Here is a 20,351-nt window from a genome sequence, read left to right as displayed (position 1 = left end):
TTTCACAGTTTTTCAATGTAAACACAATCTGTACAGTCTTGTGTCGGTAATGTAAACATAATGCATCGTGTGGAAAACATTCTCATATCTTAAAAGTCGGGTAAAGTAGTTAAAATGCTTATTTGAACTTTAAACACAATTAAAAACGTCGGCCCCTCCATGCTTGAAGAAGATGCTCTTTGCTCGTAATGGATTGGATACTTCTGAAGGAATCTTTCCACAGCTTTTCTAGATTAAATACATGAGTTGTGTACTGCTGGTGCAGTGTAAAAAAACATACTTGTATTCCATGCTTGAGCTTCAAAATCTGAACTCGATCTCTTTAACACAACCTAAGTCCTTGACAAAGCCGGTCCCCCCCCCCCCCCCCCCCCCCGTGTTCAATAAATATTTCTCTTCTTACTTCTCACTGAGCTTGGAACTCCACAATCTATGGATCTAATCTGTTTCTTCATTGCTCATTTATTCATATCAGGTAATTAACTGGTGGATATTGAATAATGTTTCTATATGTTTTCTGTTCTAATTCTAGAATCTAAATTAACAAGTTGTTAACCATATTATATATCCGCAAGCAGGTGTTGTTTCAACAACTTTTTCAGTAACAAACAAGTGCAACTACACGATATGGCCAGGGTTTCTGGCAAATGAAGATGATCCTCCTGCATCTATCTCTAGCTTCTCCCTTCAAAGGGGACAGTCAAAAACCATATCAGCACCAGTTTCCTGGGGTTATCCTTTCTGGGGCCATACATATTGCACTGAAGAATCCACAGGAAATTTCTCCTGCATCACAGGTGATTGTGGTTCTGGCAAACTAGAATGTTCAGGAAACGGCACGGCTACTTCTGCCATATTGCCAGAGTTCAAGCTTGTTGGTTCTGGTGGGCTTTATTTTATTTCTTTTTCAATGTTAATCTTGTTGTGCCTTTAGCCCGCCTTTCCTTGTTGCGGTCTTCTGATCAGAATTGTACAAGTGTAGGATGCGTGGCGGATTCGAACGTAGTATATTCTTCAGAGCTCAAGGTTAATAGTTCCGGTGGGGAGATCGATGCGTGCAAGTGTGTGTGCAAAGCATTTGGATCACCACACTATTGTGCATCAGTCAATTACCAAATTATTTTCTGCGCAGGTAAATTTACCATTTCTCAATCTTGTAGCATTTTTTCGAGTTTGGTGTTCCATTTTAAATCATTTTGATATCTAGGGATAGTTTGGTTAGATGAAATCATGAAGAGTTAAGAAAGATTGCAGAAAATGGAAGTTGGTTCTATCCTAAAAAAGAACAAAAAAAAAAAAAAGGATGCTTCATATGGTGACTTTGGAAAGAATTTGAAAAATAATACCGTGGATCTCTAGCATATACACTAATTTTTCTTATTCTATATATTTTAATTTTCTTTTGTTGTTTGATTTACACCCTCTTTTTGGCTTTTGATTTTAATTGGTGCCTAGCTCTATCAAGTGTTTTGATTAAGACATCCTCGATGATTATTCACTATTAAAACTTCATGACTACAATTAATATAATTCTTTAAATCTCGCAAATGACATTCCAATTTAAAGTTTATAAAACCCAAATCACATGTGGAGTGTCAGGAAGCTTTATATTTTTTAAAAATAATACAATGGATTAATTTTAATAATATTACTTTTAATTCAATATTTAATAATATTGAACTTACTATAAAAAAATTTATTTGGAAGGCGTTATTTCAATCAAGTGCATGCCAAATAATAGTAAAAAATGAATTTTATGTTTTATAATTTTAATGACTATTAAATCTAACTAAACATCATTGTTTTTATTGATAAAAATGTAAAATATGAAATTTGTAAATGAGAGATCACTTATAAAAATTTAAACTATTATTACTAATTACAAAAATTATAAGAAATTTATACCACACTTGAAATCCATAATATTTCTTAATGCAGTAAGAAGTCAAGTTATTTTTTATTTTTTATAAGCAAATAAATATATTTTAAGAATTAGATGAGCAAACCAAATGAAATGCAAGTCATTAATTATATTTAAAAAAAATAAAATAAATATAATTTATTTTTATTTTTATTTTTATATAGTCTCTGGTGCACTAACCAATATACATGCCCAAATAAATATATTTTAAGAATTAGATGAGAAAACTAAATGTAATGCAAGTCATTAATTATATTTTAATAAAATAAAATAAATATAATTTATTTTATTTTTATATAGTCTCTGGTACATTACCCAATATACATGCCAAATTCGAGGGAAGCATATTTGTTTTGATAAGCCATAAAGATAAAGCCTAATGAAGGTAAAAATAACCAACCCAAGAGGTCGGACAAAACAGAGAAGATAAAGAAAATGGTTACAGGTGAAATAATCAAAATAACATAAAATAAAGATCACTAAGCTGCACATTCAAGCAACCAAATCTCTAATCCCTTCCATTGTCGACTCCTGATCTTCCAACAAAAATGTCTTCTGCAAAGAAACGTATATATGACAAACTTTATAGAGTTACGGTAATGCAGAGATGTTCGATTTCTTTCCAAGTAAAACGCAGTCCTGTTGAAGTATGGTTTCGTCCTTTCATCATTGTCTTTTTGATTGATTCATCCATTTGCAGCAAAAACTACTACTACAAGAAGACGTTCGGCATCCGAGTCCACCACAACCTCCACAACAGTTTCAGCAAATGCTACTGCAAATGGCGCTGATTCGACGTCCGAGTCCATCGCAACCAGCCCCACATCTTCAGTGAAAGCTTCTGCAAAAGGCTCCAATTCATCGAGCAGTGCAAAAGTAACTACAACTAGCGTAACGGTGAAAAATCTAAGCCCCATGACATTCCCTCCAAGCCCTTTGCCAGATGAGAAAACACCAAGCCCTATGCCATTCCCTCCAAGCCCTTTGCCAAGCCCTTTGCCAGATGAGAAAACACCAAGCCCTTTGCCAGATGAGAAAACACCAAGCCCTTTGCCAAAAACAAGGCCTAATACTACTTCAAGAAGACGCTTGGCACCGATTATAGCAGGAGTAATAGGTGGTGCTCTTCTCATCATTTTCCTCATAGTGATTCTTATTTTGAGGGCGAGGTGGTGGGAGGAATCTGAGAAAAATGAGGATTTGGAAGCTGATGATATAAGGCAAGTTCCAGGAACGCCTGTGAGGTTTTCATATGAAGATCTTCGTGTTGCAACTCATGATTTCAGTGATACACTTGGAAAAGGAGGTTCCGGATCTGTGTTCAAAGGAGTACTGCTAGATGGGACTCATGTTGCTGTGAAGAAGTTGGACAAATTAGGCCAAGATATGAGTTCATTTCTAGCAGAAGTTGAGGCAATTGGAAGCATCAACCATTTTAATTTGGTACGATTGATAGGATTTTGTGCAGAGAAATCATCTGGGCTTTTGGTTTTCGAGTATATGAACAAAGGATCCCTGGATAAATGGATTTTCAAGAATGACCAAGGATCTTGCCTCGATTGGCAGACCCGAAATAAGGTTGTCCTTGGCATAGCAAAAGGTCTGGCTTATCTTCATGAAGACTGCCAGAAGAAAATAATACATTTCGATATAAAACCGCTGAACATTCTCTTGGATGCAAATTTCAATGCCAAGATTTGTGATTTTGGGTTATCTGAGCTAGTTGATAGAGATACGAGCCAAGTTCAAACTCGAACCAGAGGAACCTGTGGATATATTGCTCCAGAATGTTATAAAACACCACCAGGTCGTATCACAGTAAAAGTTGACGTATACAGTTTCGGAATTGTTCTCCTGGAAATAGTTTGTGCACGCAGAAATTTGGATCACACACAACCAGAATCTGAAAATCATTTGCTTAGGATGTTACAGAAGAAAGCTGAACAAGATAGGCTCATAGACATTGTGGAGAATTTGGATGATCAGTACATGCAGAGTGATAGAGAGGAAATAATCAGGATGATAAAGATTGCTGCTTGGTGTTTGCAAGATGACCCAGAAAGAAGGCCTCTCATGTCAGCAGTTGTGAAGGTGTTGGAGGGTGTAATGGAGGTAGAATCAAACCTCGTTTATAAGTTTCATCATGCATTGATAACTCCTGCTGTTAATCACCATACATCTCCACAGCCACAAGCATCTGTTCTTTCTTATCCCAGATGATGTAGTAGTGAGTCTCTCTTTTGACAGAAATAAAATTCATCAAGCCTGTCAACATTTGTATTGTTTTTCCATGTTATCCTAAACTAAGCACAGCTGTTTTTTGAGTGTTCATGCTTATTTCTCATAATAAAGATTTGTAGAGTTGTTCGGAATTGCAAACCAATCATGAATGAGCTGACGGCTATCATAAGAGTTGAGAACTTAAGAACCTGTCTGTGCAACTGTATTCTTTTGTTTTTGGAGAATGAGATATATATGGAACTGCATTCTCAAAGTTGAAATAGAAGTAGATAATAAACAAGGTAAGTACAAAATTGCAAGATTTAGGCACATAGCTTCTACCCAAAAATATTCCTTTGTTCGACTCTCATCTTATTCTAAAGCTATCAATTCCTGATGTGGATGCACCTCCCCTCCCCCCGGAAAACCAGAGGCTGTTGGTTTTGGAGGGCTACTTCTTGATTCCAAGGGCCATTTTCTATGCGCTTTTCCTTGCTATGCAAAATTCTCATTTTCTACGGAGGGCAGAAGGAATTCTAAAGATATAAATTTTTTTTCAAAACAAGTTCTTCAAGTAAAGAAATTCTTTCAAAAGCACTCTCAAAAGCTCTTAAGCTTTTTTCTGCCCTTGAAGTTTACAAAAAATGAATTTTTGTTAGATCAAACCTAAACACCCCATAAGAGTTCTTCAATAATACTTTGAAGGCAAATCAAAAGTACCATTCAAAGCATCAAATTACCAAATCTTGCTCTATAATTCATGCCTAAATTTATGTTATTGCAAAGCTCAAATCTTAGCTTGATTTCATAATTAAATTAGGTTACCACAAATCAAATCCAAAGGATGAATAAGAGGATTGTTTATTTTTTTGTATGAATATTTTAAATAAAAATTATACTCAGTCATATATTTTAAAAAAAATCGAACATTTCTACACGTGTGCTTGTTTAATTTCAAGTGCTTAAAATTATGTCTACAAATACAATACACATCAACACGTCTTTGGTTGTCACTATCACCTTTCTAGTATGCATCACTAAATCCTTGAAGGGATTTATTGGTTTGTGGAGTGAATTGTAGACCAAATGAAATTATGTGTTTGAGATATTGAAGAACTCTTTCACAGTGCTTTTGTAGAATTAAGAATCACTGAATTTAGATCTTTTAAATTTGGATAAGTGACTGGTGGTAGGCATCGGTGTTGCATAAGGTTTTGTTTTATTCATGTTTACCTTTATTAGTAGGTTTGCAACATGCTTTATTTAGGTGAGAAAGATGTCAGGATCGTGATGTAAAGTTTCAGCACTAAGAAAGAAGGATAGAAGCCCTAAATCCTATACTATAAAGACAAATGAGAATTGGTAGATCAACTGATCAATTGGTTTTATATTACAGCCAGTGATAATAATATCATCAACATAAATGAGAACGATAATGTGAATTTTATCTTAATATAGATTGTATAGAGAGGCATCTTTTTTATAGCCTATAAAAATCTATGTGAATGAGCTAATATGTAAATCTTGAAAACCAAGCCCTTGGGGCTTGCTAAAGGCCATAGAGACTTCTTTTTAATTTACAACATGATGTGGATAATTAGAGTGAATGAACCCTTATGGTTGTTGCATATAGACATCTTCTTAAAGAAAGGCATTATGAATATCTGGCTGATGCAATTGTAATTGATTAGAGATAACCAACCAAATTATGTTTGGTTTAACTACTAGACTAAATGTGTTTATATAATTAACACCTTCTTATTGATGAAAGCTTTTTGCAATAAGACGTGTCTTGAAACATTCAATGCTTTTATTGGCTCTTCTTTTAACCCGAAAGACTCACCCGTTGCCAATAAAATCGTGATATTGTTATGGTGGAACCATGTCCCAAGTGCCATTTTGAATGAGAACATTGAACTCATTAGCCATCACCTCATGCTAATAAGGCTATTTTAAAGCTTTTGTATAACATGTGGGCTTATAGAAAATGAAAGTTGCTTTAACAATAAGTACATGAGGAAGAGGGTACTTGATATATCCAGCATAAGATGTTTTTAGTTTTAGATTGATGGTCTATAACCTTATGGTTACTCTGTGTGAAGTAGAAGTTGTTGTGTTACTTGAAGTAAAACTATATGGGTCAGTAACAAAAGGTAAGTTCGAAAGTGCATGAATCTCTATAGTATTGATAACATCTATAAGGTGATGAACCATGGCTAAGTTATTTTACAACTGATCAAATATAGTTGGTGGTACTCTAGGTTGAGAGAGTTCAATACTTGTAAAAACATTAAAGTATGTGTGCATAGAGGATTTATAGATAATAGGAGAGAAAATGTGTCTTAATAGATAGGATAATAGTACGAGTTAGATTATATATATGAAAAAAAAATGATTCATCAAAAACTACATGTCTAGAAACATAGATTTTTCTTGTAAACATGTTAAGACATTTATAACCCTAATGTTAGAGACTATAATCAACAAAGATGCAGTTTTTAAGCGAAAAAACAATGCAAGTTTTTAAGCGAAAAAACAATGCAAGTTTTTAAGCGAAAAAACAATCTTATAATAATTGTATTGTCATAGATTAAGACAACAAGCACAACCAAAAACACGTATGAAATTATAATTTTGTTTTTTATAGGCTTTTCAAAAGATGATTGATTCTTTAAAACTTTTATAGGTAATTGATTTTTGATATATGTTGCTGTTTGAAATGCATTTTCCCAATACCATTTTGGAAGATTTGAGTTAGCTAATTGAGCAAAACCCATTTCAACATTTTGACGATGACATATTTTAGCAGAATTCATTTATTAATGAGTACAAGGCATGCAATATGATGATCAATTCCACATGATTTGAAGTAATTATTTAAATGGAAAAATTCATTATTCAGGTTAGTTTGAACTACTTTAATTTTGGTATCAAAATGTCTTTCAACATACTTCTAAAATTAAAGAAAAATATTTTCAACTTCAAGATTTTGTTTGAGTGGAAAAGGTCAAATAAATTTGGTGTAATCATCTAAAGAACACATAATCAGAAAATATTTATAAAGGTTTGGTAACATGATGAATAGATTTTTCAAAGGGCAAATTGTGGGTTTTGGCCATCTCACAATATGGGCAAATAGAATGCATTTTATTGAATGCAACATGAATTTTATTTGAGTTCAATACTTCGTTAACAATACAGGAAAAAAAATAGTATCTTAATCTTTGACGCTAATCAGAAAATAAAATATGAACACCAACAAATACAAAATAAGTAAGTTGATAAAGAGGCTATGAAAAGCAATACATCTTATCTTTAGTGTGACCTTTATATATGATGTTCCTTGAGTAATCCTGTCACGACCCGATCCCCGGATCCATGACCGGCACATAGGTAAGGTTCCCCTCCAAGGTTCCATACCTATGCGAACCCAAACTTACACACAAACTTATCCTAACTCAATCAGAGTTCAACGCAGCATAATAACAAAATAAATTTCATAATATAATTGAATTGTCTTAATACAAGACTTTATATAAGTTCAGAGTTTTGGAGCACTAACTAGACATAAAAGAAAGGTACACAGTACAACCAAAAGAGCAGGTTCTGAATGTCCAACAAAATGACCTGCTATCAAGCTATAAGCCTGAAAAGAATAATAATGAGAGGGTGAGTTCAACAACTCAGTGAGTAGATAACGTTCAATATACACACACGAGGTAATACAGCAATGAGAAATATATATACAAGTATGGCTCTAGGTTCTTATAGAAAGGTTTCTCAAATAGGCCATAACAAGAATATCATATGGTAAAGCTCGTCAGAAAATCAAAATGCAATGAGCATGAGGCTCCGTACTGTGGGATGATCAGTCCACACAGGTTGGTGACTCCCCCGACCAACTAGGGTTCAGATACGATGTGCACAAAGACTAACACTACCCTGTTAGCATGAGTATTCTGACTGACATACCATAGGTTCATAATCATAATCAAACAGACATATTCATATCTCAAGGCTCAACTCATGACATCAATCAAATGAGGAGCTATCAATTCAGAATTCAATTCAAAATATATACTGGTTCATATCAAGAATTCAGATTCAACAATTGATCATGCTTTATCAAAACAAGGATAATAATCAACATATATATTATCAAGAAGCATGATCCAATTCATATTAACAAATCAAATATTTATAATATTTCTTATGCATATGGAAAATTATCCACTCACCTGACTCAAAAGCAACAAAACTCAAAGCTGATATCAAAGGAAATCCTACTGACGTCCCGCCGGTAGAATATCAGGATTATCTAAATATAAAGGAGACATATTTAAGAATGACTCAAAAGAATATATATAACCTATTTAATACACTTATCTAAGGGTGTATTCCATAACCCTAAATATTTTTGAACTAACTAGTTATCTTTCCTAAAAACCCAACATTTAACGGTTTTCCCGAAATCTAATCCATAATAAAAACAACTAATAAAATTGATAATAATTCACTAAATAACCCTTAATTATTCATCAAACCAATCTGCAAAAGCTAATATTACAGCTAGGGACTAATCTGTAATTTATCCTATTTTTAGGGCCAAATTGTAATTTTTGTCTAATTGGAGGACCAAACTGAAATTTATCATAAATCCATGAATATACTGAAATTCTGACCATAATTAGTCCTCATTTCTGTCCAGATCATCTCATTATACTCCAAGGACCATTCTGTAATTTTACCAAATTTTTAGGGTCAAATTGTAATTTTGTCAAATTGGAGGACCAAATTGAAAGTGTTAAATTCTCTTATCTATACAGTAATTCTGTCCATAATTCATATGTTATTCTGTTCAGAATCTCGGAATATGCTCCAGGGACCAATCTGCAAATTTTCCAAAGTTTGGGGACTAAACTGTAATTTTCCAAAATTGAGGGACCAAACCAAAATTTTGTCATCTTCAACCTCCAACCCAGAATTCCAACAGAAAACCCACTGTTCTTTCCTTATTTCTAACACAAATTCACCATTCAAACAAAATCATAACTCAAAATCATCATCTTTCAATTCAATCTCTCAAAATCAACCAAATAATCAAATACCCACAACAATTAACCCTACAACATCCAAATTAACTCATAAATCAAACTCAAAACACAAATTTCATAACCCTAACATTTATCAAAACCAAAATTAAAAGCTCAATAATACAAATTTATACATTTAACAACCTAAATCTTACCTTTTTACTTATTTCCTCCAACTCATTTCTATTTCCTTTCTAATTTCCCTCTTTTCTCTTCTTCTTCTTCTTTCTCCCTTCTCCCTTCTCTCTCACGGTTTTTCACTCAAAATATTCAGATCTCTTCTTTTGTTTTTTTTTTTTCTTCCTATTTATATATATAATCTCTTTATACAATTACTATTATACCCCTCTTTTAATTTATTCCTACATCTAAGCATTCAAGGGCCTTGTTGCCATTTCCTATCTTTTAATACAAAACATTACAAATCCTTAATAAAAAAAAATAATGTGTCGAACTCAAAGTAAACATGATTATCCTAAGCAAAACTTTGAACTAAGATAAGACTATTTGTACTTGAGGCACTACAAAAAAAATTTCAAGGACAAAGGATTTTAAAGATGTTGATGAAAAAAAAGTAGTATCAATATGAGTGATATACAAACCTGAACCATCACCAACTTGAATTTGATTAATACCAATATACTTTTCATCATGGATATTAAGATTGTTGATATTGTTTGTTAGGTGCATTGCTCCTGAATCAAGATGCCATTCTTAGGCAAATGTCTATAATTGATGATGAATGGAAAGATGAGCTTGTGTATTTTGGTGAGGAGGTGGTGGCAAGAAGGTAGGGTCATAACGTTTATAGCATCTAGATGTAGTATGTCCATACTTGTCTTAAAATTGATACCATGTTTCAAAATTACATGGTGAAGCAATACCTTTACCAAGACTATGAGATTGACTACCAAAATGACACTCTTTGCCATTTGTTTGAAATAAATTTTCACAACTATGATTTACATAGACAAGTGGTTGTCGTGAAGCAACATGAACTAAAGCAAGAGAGATAGGAGCAGACTATGAGTGGTGCTGAATACATGCCTCACAAGTAAGTGACATAGAGTAAACATATTCTTATGCAAGTTAATCATCACGAACATAGATTTTAGTTACAAGAGAGTTATATTCGGGTAACCAGTAAGAATTTATAAGATAACATCATCAAATTTTAGAGTTCTCCAACAATGGCTAGATTATCTACAAGTCATTTGATATTTATGAAATATTCATTTGCTATCTTATTAGTTTTGCAGGCTGCAAAGAGTTGAGACCATATCTGAATTGCTTAAGCTCTAGATTAAGATGCAAAAGTTGTAGTAAGAGCCTGTCATACCTTATGAGAAGTGGAGTAGTTAGCAACCTGTGTAAGAACTTCAACAATAAGAAAGGAAATGAGATAACTAAGAATTAAATTGTCCTCAGTTTTTCAAATGTCAAATAATGGATTAGTAGATTGTTCCATTATTAGAAGTCATTTCTTTTAAAGGTTGTTTGAGAATACCATCTACATAGCTAAAAAATTTTTTTCCTTTCATATATGAAACCATGATAGCTTTTTAAATAGGATAGTTCAGATAGTTATGTTTAGTGATTTTGAGGGATGAGGTGGGAGTTGAAAATAGAGAGTCGGTTTGTTTGGGCATCAAATAATGTTGGGATTGACATGATGAAGAAAAGAGAAAAAAAATCTTTGGCATTGGTTTATGGCTCAGATACCATATAGAAACAAATATAAAGATAGAATAAAGATTGTTTTTAATCTTCTTTCCTTTTGCATGATCAGTGATAGTAGCTTTTAAGTATGCCCAAAATCTTCAGTTACATTAATGGTATCTTCAATTACAATTCTAGTTATGGATGAATTTGTAGTTACAGATGTAGTTACAAATGCAGATGATTCAATTCTGCAAGAAATAGTTATAGTTGTGGTTTCTATACAGATTATCAGGATTCTAGGCTTGAACTGGTTCTGTAGAAGAGCCAGCTTTTGCTCTTTTTTTTTTTATAAGCACGAGCATAGCAACACCTATTAAAGGTGAAATAAAACGAAACATTAATCTATAGAATACAATGGCAGTAGATATCAAAAATCACCAGAATTATGATACAATATGTCGCACGTGTGCGGCGTCGCGGCGATCGTCCACCCACTCTCAAGGAAAAATGAAAATGGTCTATCTCTAGCAAATGTGGAGAGACAAGGAATTCTTGTCTCTTATCAGTGGAAATTTTGAATGGGAGTCGCCACCTAGTATTCTGGTTACTAGGAACCCTAACTGGTCTTAGAGATCAGGTACGGAGACTGGTTGCGTAAAGGGAAGGTATTAGCACCCCAAATACGTCTTACCTAAGGTAAGCTGCATTGTTTTGTCTGATAAAATCTCAAGTCGTGTTGTGGTTTCTAATTGTTGGTCTGTCTAAAGTTCAAGACAAGCCCTCCTTAATAAGAAGATTCTTATCTTAATGCGATAAAATCTAACTGTTCTATTGTCCGGAAAAATAATTAAATATCCAGAATACGCATTACATGTAATGTCGTACCCCAGATACTAATAGATAAACAAAATAAAATTTTTGTTGTTTTTGCAATTTTGGTCAATGTTCTCTTGACTTTAATAAACTGGTTATTAAAGCCAAAATGCATGCTAAAACATTGTTTTTTGGTGTATTAAAAACACAATATGATTATTATTTTTTGCTTTGAGACACTTGGCCGTATGCACAAAAACATTTTTTTTTTTCAAAATTTTTTGTATTTTTGGAAGTTTTGACGACAACCGGGTATTTTAATACCGGATTTGTATTTTTACCATGTAAAATACTGCCCGATATTAATCAAAATAACATAAAAACTACACGGAAAAAGACAATATAAAATGTTGAAACAAATATTTTTAATTTTTTCACTTGAAATGGGCTGGATGAAGACCAAATACATGGGCTGGGCCAAACAGACCAACTACATGGGCTGGGCTCGACCCAGCCCACATTAGCTGGTTACTGTGCATGAGCACAGTAACCAGCTTCTCCCCGCCTGCAGACGTGCATTGTGCACGTCTTGCATGGCGAGGGAAGAAGTGAAGGCAAAATAAAAAGGGCGGAGGGCTTACCTGGAGTGGCGGCGACGCTGGCGGCGGAGGCACGGTGGCCGGCAATTTCTCCTCCTTCTTCCTCTGTGTTTTCTTCTTCCTTTGTTGTCTGTTTTTCTTTCTTTTTCTTTCCTTTTCCTCTCGTCTTTTCTCTTCTCTTCTCTCTTCCCTCTCCTCTATTCTCTCTCTCTCTCGGTCTTTCGGTCTCTCCCTTCTCTTTTTCCTCTCCGTCCCTCCTTTTCTTTTTTGGTTGCCTCCCCTGTTTTTATAGGAAAAAACAGGGGAGGGGACGTGGCTGGGGGCGGCCACTGTGCTGCCGCCCAAGGGGTACGTCCCCTCCATTCTTCCACCACATGGCAAGCAAGTGGGTTGTCAGCGTCTTTTTGAGAGAGAGCTGGCGGTGGAACAGAGGAAAAAATCTTCTTCTTCTTCCCCTGCGTCGCGCGTCCAGGGGAAGAAGAAGACATGGGTGCCGTTCAAAACGGCACTGTTTCAAGCTTCTTTTTTTTTTGTAACAGTGCATGAAACGACGTCGTTTTTTCCAAAACGCGCCGTTTCATTTAAATGGATTTTGGAGCCAAAACGCGTCAGATTCAAAATCAAGCCTTCAATTTGCGTGCGTTTTGCATTTTGGTCCTTGGTCTCAGATTTCTTCAATTAAGTCCCTAATTGGCCATCAAACTTCAACATTTATGCAATTAAACGTCTGATTTGACCAAATTAACTCTCAAAAATTATAATTTGACTCCAGAACTTTAATTTCTTCCAATTAAAGCCCAAATTAACTCCAAAATCAATTTTTCTTGCAATCAAACTCTCCATAAATTCAATTAAACCTTCAAAAAAATTTAATTGAGTCCATAAACATCTGATTTTGGACTTTTCTTCGTCAAATTGAATTTTCTTTGTCAACAGGGTTATCATCAGTCAACAAAATATTATCAAATTTTAATTTTTGTATTTTTAAACCTCCTCAACCATTTTGTGACCATTTTCTAAGCGTTCTGACATCTTTTTTTACTGTTATTATTTTTTGATAATATTTTCTTGATTTTTTTAGTATTTTTTTTTTACGGGAATCCAAAAATGGGTTACAACACAATAAACCCAAGTAGACATGGAAAATTGAGATCCAAAACGAAAACATAGAATGAAGGCAGTAGTATTAAGCACCAAATCTTCACAGGACCGGCTTCTGCTTAATTTTCTTTCATTGATGATATCAATATAGGAAATTGTTATTCATTACTTATGTGCTTAGAAAAATATTTAGGTAGTCCCTCTTTGTTTAGAAGTTTAATACCGCATGCATGCTTAAGTTTTTATTTCTTTTTATAATTTAGTTTCTTCTCTACACGTCCATTGATAAGGTATTGAGTTATCACTAATTCAACTATATATTTGCTGGACTCTTTGGTTGTGAACAAGAAATTTGAGCCCCATGATTTGAATCAGCCCAATTGTATTATAATATGGAAATAATGGAAATAGTCTATCAGAATATTTCGGAAGAATATTGCGTAAGAGCTGACAAATATTATGGAAAGGTTTTGTCTCAATTAGAGAGAAGATCACTCCATGTTATCCTACTATATTTAGCAGTTAAAGATAATTAATTCTGAGAGCATTTCTTTTTTTTCCATGTAAAAAAAATATTAATTAACATTAATGAAGAGTTCTTGAACGGTAAAGGGTTATATTAATTCTAGTGATCATATTTGATCAGTTAACTAGGACACGAATTAACCTTTTAGGTCGTCTAAAATTGTTTGAATCAATATTAAAACTGGTTAAGATGAAAACCGATCAGGATCAAACTTCAAATCATGAATTTTCTGAGTTGATATACCATGGAAGATCAGGTTTAATAGCTTGGTTTTGGTGGTCCATTCTCGCCCTTCGTACTTTTGTGGATGTAGTATATCCTGTCAAAGATGTGGGGTAACATATGCCTTACTTCCACGAAAGTGTGGAGGAAATTAGTTGGATGCCATGTTTTATCTTTCACCTCAAAATGTCGAATCACAAAGTCGGTTCCCTAAACGAAATAGACTTTCGCTTTTCTTCATAATTGACCTTCAATCAGGCCTCTAGACAAATGAATGAAAGAGAAAGAAACTTTCCTAATTGGAATCCGAACTACTTCCTCCTCCTCTCAACTAAAATTATTCTGCTTCAATGTCTCGGATAATATTATTTATGCATTTATCTTCTTTCTTGGTTGCTCATTTGTTCATATCAGGTATGGTCAAGATTCTGTGACAGTCGTTCTTTTTTTTTTTTATCTCAAATTAAATAATCAAGTTGTTGTTAACTTGCTATGTTATGTTCTTGCTAAGCAGGAGTTATTTCAACAACATTTACAATAACGAACAGTTGTAACCACACAGTTTGGCCAGGAGTTTCCTCCTCAAGTAGTGGTACTTTCCCCACAACTGGTTTTTCCCTTGAAAAGAATGAGTCAAAGATCATAAAAGCACCAGCTTCTTGGAATGGTCGGTTCTGGGGCCGCACGTATTGCACCGAAGACTACTCAGGAAATTTCTCCTGCATTACTGGCGACTGTGGCTCCGGAAAACTAGAATGTTCAGGCAACGGTGGTGCTTCTCCTGTAACGTTGGCAGAGTTTGCGCTGGGCAATTTCAATGGCCTTGACTTTTTTGATGTTAGTCTTGTTGATGGCTTCAACCTGCCTTTGCTTGTTGTGCCTTCTGGTCAGAACTGTTCAAGCACAGGATGCATTGGCGATTTGAACGAATCATGTCCTACAGAGCTTGAGGTTACCAATGGTACAGAAGAGAAGAGTGTGGGATGCAGGAGCGCTTGCGATGCTCTTAAGTTGCCCATATATTGTTGTGATGGCGGAAGCATGTCAAGTGTTAAATGCAAGCCTTCATTGTATTCTCGATTTTTCAAGAATTCATGTCCACAGGGTTACAGCTATATTTATGATGATAATACTAACACTACCTACACCTGTCCATCCACCGATTACCAAATTACATTCTGCCCAGGTAAATCTGCCTTTTTTCAGTTTTGTATATTTATGAACATTTTAATGTTTAAGGGTAGTTTTGTTCATCTGAAAGTCAGGGAAAGTCGGCATATTTTCATTCTATTACTGTCCATTCTTATAAATTCATCCACCGCAGTGCATATATAATCCATCATCTTCTTGGTTTCCATAATGAATATACTTCTTAAATCATTTTGTTTAGCAGGGAAGTCAATAAATACCACTTCATATAGATCCAGTTCAATAAATACTACTTCATATAGGCCCAATTCAAGAAACACAACAGCTACAGCAAACAACTATCGGCCATCATCAGGGGAGATAAAACCAATGCCTGAAATAAGGTCAAATGCTACTTCAAGAAGACAATGGAAGCCAATTATAGCAGGAGTTGTAGGTGGCGTTCTTGCTATCATTTCTTTTGTAGTTATTATTGTTTTGAGGGTCAGGTGGAGCAAGTCCGAAAATACTGAGGAGGATGTAGAAGATGATCATATACAGCAAGTTCCAGGAATGCCTGTGAGGTTTTCGTATAAAGATCTTTGTGATGCGACCGATGATTTCAAGGAAACACTTGGAAGAGGAGGCTTTGGTTCTGTGTTCAAAGGAGTACTCGCAGATGGAACAGGAATTGCGGTGAAGCGTCTGGATAATTTAGGCCAAGGAAAGAGGGAGTTTTTAGCGGAAGTTGAGACAATTGGAAGCGTGCACCATTTTAACTTGGTGAGGTTGATAGGATTTTGTGCAGAGAAATCATACAGGCTTCTAGTATACGAGTATATGAGTAATGGATCATTGGATAGTTGGATTTTTAAGAAAAGCCAAAGATCTTCCCTTGATTGGAAGACACGAAAGAAGATTATACTTGACATTGCAAAAGGGCTGGCTTATCTTCATGAAGAATGCCGACAGACCATAATCCACCTTGATATAAAACCGCAGAACATACTCTTAGATCCAAAGTTCAACGCCAAAATTTCTGACTTCGGATTATCTAAGCTGATTGATAGGGAGATGAGCAAAGTCCAACTTTCAATGAGAGGAACCCCTGGATATCTTGCTCCAGAATGGCACAAAGCATTAGGTCACGTTACAATAAAAGTTGACGTGTACAGCTTCGGAATTGTTCTACTGGAAGTAGTTTGTGCACGCAGAAACATTGATCACTCGCAACCAGAATCTGCCTTCCATTTGCTTAGAATGTTGCAGAATAAAGCTGAAAACATTTTGGGATATTTAGATGAATATATGCAGAGTGATAAAGAGGAAATAATCAGGATGCTAAAAGTTGCTGCTTGGTGTTTGCAAGATGACCCAGAAAGAAGGCCTCTCATGTCAACAGTTGTAAAGGTGTTGGAGGGTGTAATGGAGGTAGGTTCAAACCTGGTGTATAAGTTTTCACATGCACTGGCACCACCTCCTGCTGATGGCGCCCATATTTCTTCAGCACCGCCCCCAGCTTCTGTTCTTTCTAATCCTAGATGATGTTGTAAAGTTCCTTCTTTTTTGCTAAGAGAAAAAATGGAGCAAGCTTGTCATCACTTAAACTGCTTTAGTCTCTTCAACGTGATTTTAAGCAAATCATATTTGTTCTTGTTAGTGTGTAATTTTTTAAGTAGCATTGATAAATTAAGACTTAAGGAACTTTTTGAAGTTGTAAACCAACTATCGACAAGCTGAGGTGATATTGCAGTTATTCTTTGTACTGCCAGAATTAGAGTTGTCCTTCGAGCTGCAAGATCCAATGATGCAAACAGGCAACATAACAGGTTAATCTTCGATAAGGACCCCAACATGTCTTGCCTCTATTTGAAAGGCTTTTCAATTTCAACAAATTATGGAATTTATCTATCCGAAAAATGTATTCTCTGCAATAACTGTTCTGATCATTGCACTTTGATTTTACTTTCAAGAGGATTCTTGAGGGCTAAACTCCTTTTTAGGCAGAATGTGTGTCACCAGAAAGCAGATGACTTAATACTTTGAATTGAATTACAGAAACATCATTTTCGGGACAAATATATTAACAGGACAATCATACTTAATTGCAACCACGCGACTTCAGTATACTGTAAACACATGGAAGGCTAAGGCGAAAGTTGGATTACCACAAATGATCAGGAGTTCAGAGAAAACCTTACAACTATATTTGACAGAATAGACTCATTGGCTAATCACCACCTGTTGAATCCTACTCAACTATATGATAAAAAATGATACGAGGTTTAATGTAGCTAAAGAGGTCAAATCAGAAAAAAGAAAAACTTGCAACAGCCTTATTGTAGGTTCACTGTCTAGAAAATCAGATGGATATAAGACTATAGCAACATTGGTTGAAAAGAGTTTCTGCATGTCACTTGGCTGTCTCAGTCTTGAACCAGTTCTATAGAGGCTGAATCTCAGACCTGTTAAATTTGTATCACTTTGCGATTGGCCGACAAGAATTTCAATATAAAGGACGTCGCAGGACAAGATGATTGGTCATGAAAACTGCTGTGAAAGAAGGTTTTGGATGCGAAATAATTTCATTGAAAAAGGTCTGTGTAGCTTTTTTAAATTGTCAAATGCAAAAAAGTTATGGATAGCCTGAGGGTATCATAAGAGCTGGAAATTATTTGTTCTTTAGTCTGACAGGTTTAATGATGAGGACTCGTCGTTGCCAATGCAAATGCATTCTGAGTAATAACCTTCTGAAGGCATTTGGAAACTAAAATGATCTGCACAACTTACTCTTCCAATAAATCATCACACTGCTCTCAATAATTCATTGGCAGTCTAAGATGCACCCAAGAACAGATGAGCAAAATCAGCTTTTTGGAATTACAGTTTGAGCTCAATTAGTCTTGGAGTCATTCAGAGTTATGAAGCCTGATGGGAAAAATGGAATGAAATAAGCAAGAACATCTTGTGATTAAATCAAATTATAAACGAGACAAGGAATTGCCGGAACAATCTATACATGTAGTGGAACACACATAGGCTGACAGAACATTCCTGCATTGAAGCCTCTGAGCAATACAAGTAGCATAGATATCAGGGAAAAAGAAGCAGAGGTACGAAGATCAATAAGCAGAATGCTCCTGTTGCAAAATGCATTGCATTTCTCATTGTGCACAGAATTTTTTTTATGCGGTTTGAGAGTTACAAAGGGAGAAAAAATGTATCTTATCTCATAACTGTACTAAAAACAGGCGTATGTTTGAATGAATAAGCAATCATCCTTGAATCTAACCTACAAAGAAGAACTATGGTGGGGGGGGGGGGGGGGGGGGGGGGGCTAACATCATTAAGTTAAAGCATTGGCACCAGCAACAATCTCCAATATTTATCCTGTATCTTGGCCTGACGCTACCTATTGTAAATGACGGAAAGGGTCTTCTTCAATTCTGATGCATTATCAATTGCATTGCTCATGGCAATCATCCTAGCAGCAAGCTCACTAGCTAGTGATTCTTGCAATGCCTTCAAAATCCGGCTGTTCAAATATATAGGCAACAAGGCATCAAGAATCTGAACTGGATCCTACTCAAACTGTAAAATTGGTGAGAAATCTGATGTTTCAGTCCTAGAAACACCTCTCTCTACAGTCAATTTCCCGTCCTTTGTTGTCAACCTGAAGAACTCATCCTCGGCTGCATCAACACACACCCCATTCACATCACAAATCTCTGCCTTTGGTGATATTGGAAGCAAGGTGTGGATAACAGGATCAGACTTAACAAGTCACACAAATTTTGTGTACAAGAGCTCCACTTTATCAACATCGTCACTTACAAAAAGTGAAAAGACATCATCTGCTATTGCTTGAGCTTCTTTAGCTGTAGGTAGACCAGTTCCTCAATAAACATGTTTCCCGTCTTTCCAACATTAATGACAGTATATTAAATTCCAAAACTCTTCAATTCTTCAATTCTAGCTTCTGCTTTCTTGAGAATATAATTATTAAAAACCCCACAAAGTCCTCTATCACCAGTAACAACAACTAGAGCAACTTTCTTAACAGGCCTAACTTTGGTTAAAGGTATATCAATATCTTCAGTCTGAAGCTGTTCATTGATGTTATAAAGAACTTCAACAAGAGTTTCAGAGAAAGGCCACCCATTAACAACAGCTCCTCACTTTAGCAGCAGCAACAAGCTTCATAGCCTCAGTGATCTTCTGTGAGTTTTTCACTGAATCTATACGACTCCTAAGCTCCCAGAGACCACAGTGAATTGGGGTCGCAGAAGAGGGTCTTGAAGGATTATTTGCAGCTGGCGAGCTTGGGAGCTGGAAAGGGTTGAGAGAAGAGAGAAAACAGAGTGAAGCGGTGTCTGAAAGTGAAGCTTTTGAGGACACCCACATTGTTAGATGTGAGCAAGCCATGGTGGATTTGTTGAGGCTCTAGCTAGGTAGCCACAAGAGAAGAAGACAAGGGAAAGAGGAGTTTTTTGGCTATGTTGTTTTTGTGTGATTGGCGTCTCCTTTTCTTGTTTAAGGTTTATGGTAATGAGGAAAAGAGAAGGAGAAATCAGTGGAGGGAAAGGAAGAGAGTGGATGAGGTTTGGAGATAAGGATTTTGACCGTTGGAAGATTGATTGAGACATCATTTAACATAGACATACTTTGTTTATGATCTCAATTCATTTTTTCAAGGAGAGCCTAATACAAGGTTAACAATGATTTTGTTGGTATTTAATTCATTTTTTGTGATTAATTGAGTGGCTAATAATCTAAATTCTAATGTGGCATGATCTCAGTTGAGGACTTGGGTGGCAGTGGACAGCAGTCGCTAGACTGATTCCACCCATTTTTGAAAGGTACAAGGGGCTACGCGACTTGGATGCTCTTGAAGCAAGAAAATCAACTCAAACCAACCATGGGATCCACCCCTATGGCTTGGTTCTGTAGTTTAGCCCTTTAGAACACTGTCCCTCCATCTATCCAAATCCAACCATTCTGAAAGAAAGACAGAGAAAAATGAACTTTAACGAATTACCAAGTCTTTGAATTCTAAGATGAGCCAC

General features: G+C 35.4%; 2 protein-coding genes, 1 long non-coding RNA gene and 1 pseudogene across 5 annotated transcripts; 2 read left to right on the top strand and 2 right to left on the bottom strand.

Moving 5' to 3' along the window:
* Positions 1–226: 226 nt before the first annotated feature.
* On the top strand, positions 227–4,293 carry LOC18111243 (proline-rich receptor-like protein kinase PERK3). The gene is made up of 4 exons (XM_024611736.2): positions 227–475; positions 579–884; positions 983–1,132; positions 2,622–4,293. The coding sequence occupies exons 1-4, from the start codon at positions 433–435 to the stop codon at positions 4,139–4,141; spliced, it is 2,019 nt and encodes a 672-aa protein (XP_024467504.1). The 5' UTR covers positions 227–432; the 3' UTR covers positions 4,142–4,293.
* Positions 4,294–7,617: 3,324 nt separating this feature from the next.
* On the bottom strand, positions 7,618–9,541 carry LOC127905917 (uncharacterized). Of its 2 annotated transcripts, XR_008060473.1 has the most exons (3): positions 9,390–9,541; positions 8,380–8,459; positions 7,618–7,787 (listed from the first exon to the last, which is right to left on the bottom strand). It is a non-coding gene; the product is annotated as an uncharacterized LOC127905917 (long non-coding RNA). The 2 variants fall into 2 exon arrangements; XR_008060472.1 differs by having other exon boundaries at positions 7,618–8,459.
* A 4,776-nt stretch (positions 9,542–14,317) lies between these two features.
* On the top strand, positions 14,318–17,059 carry LOC18111245 (PR5-like receptor kinase). 2 transcript variants are annotated; one of them, XM_006389557.3, is made up of 3 exons: positions 14,318–14,571; positions 14,672–15,343; positions 15,551–17,059. In XM_006389557.3, the coding sequence occupies exons 1-3, from the start codon at positions 14,508–14,510 to the stop codon at positions 16,828–16,830; spliced, it is 2,016 nt and encodes a 671-aa protein (XP_006389619.2). In that variant the 5' UTR covers positions 14,318–14,507; the 3' UTR covers positions 16,831–17,059. The 2 variants fall into 2 exon arrangements, with proteins under 2 accessions (XP_006389619.2, XP_024467584.1); XM_024611816.2 differs by having other exon boundaries at positions 15,548–17,059.
* A 1,544-nt stretch (positions 17,060–18,603) lies between these two features.
* Positions 18,604–19,987, bottom strand: LOC18111247 (ATP synthase gamma chain, chloroplastic-like; annotated as a pseudogene).
* Positions 19,988–20,351: the final 364 nt, after the last annotated feature.

This window comes from Populus trichocarpa, chromosome 11, assembly GCF_000002775.5.
Source record: "Populus trichocarpa isolate Nisqually-1 chromosome 11, P.trichocarpa_v4.1, whole genome shotgun sequence".
NCBI lineage: Eukaryota > Viridiplantae > Streptophyta > Magnoliopsida > Malpighiales > Salicaceae > Populus > Populus trichocarpa.
The sequence above is the reverse complement of the archived record's forward strand: the minus strand, read 5'-3'. Positions and strand labels throughout refer to the sequence as shown.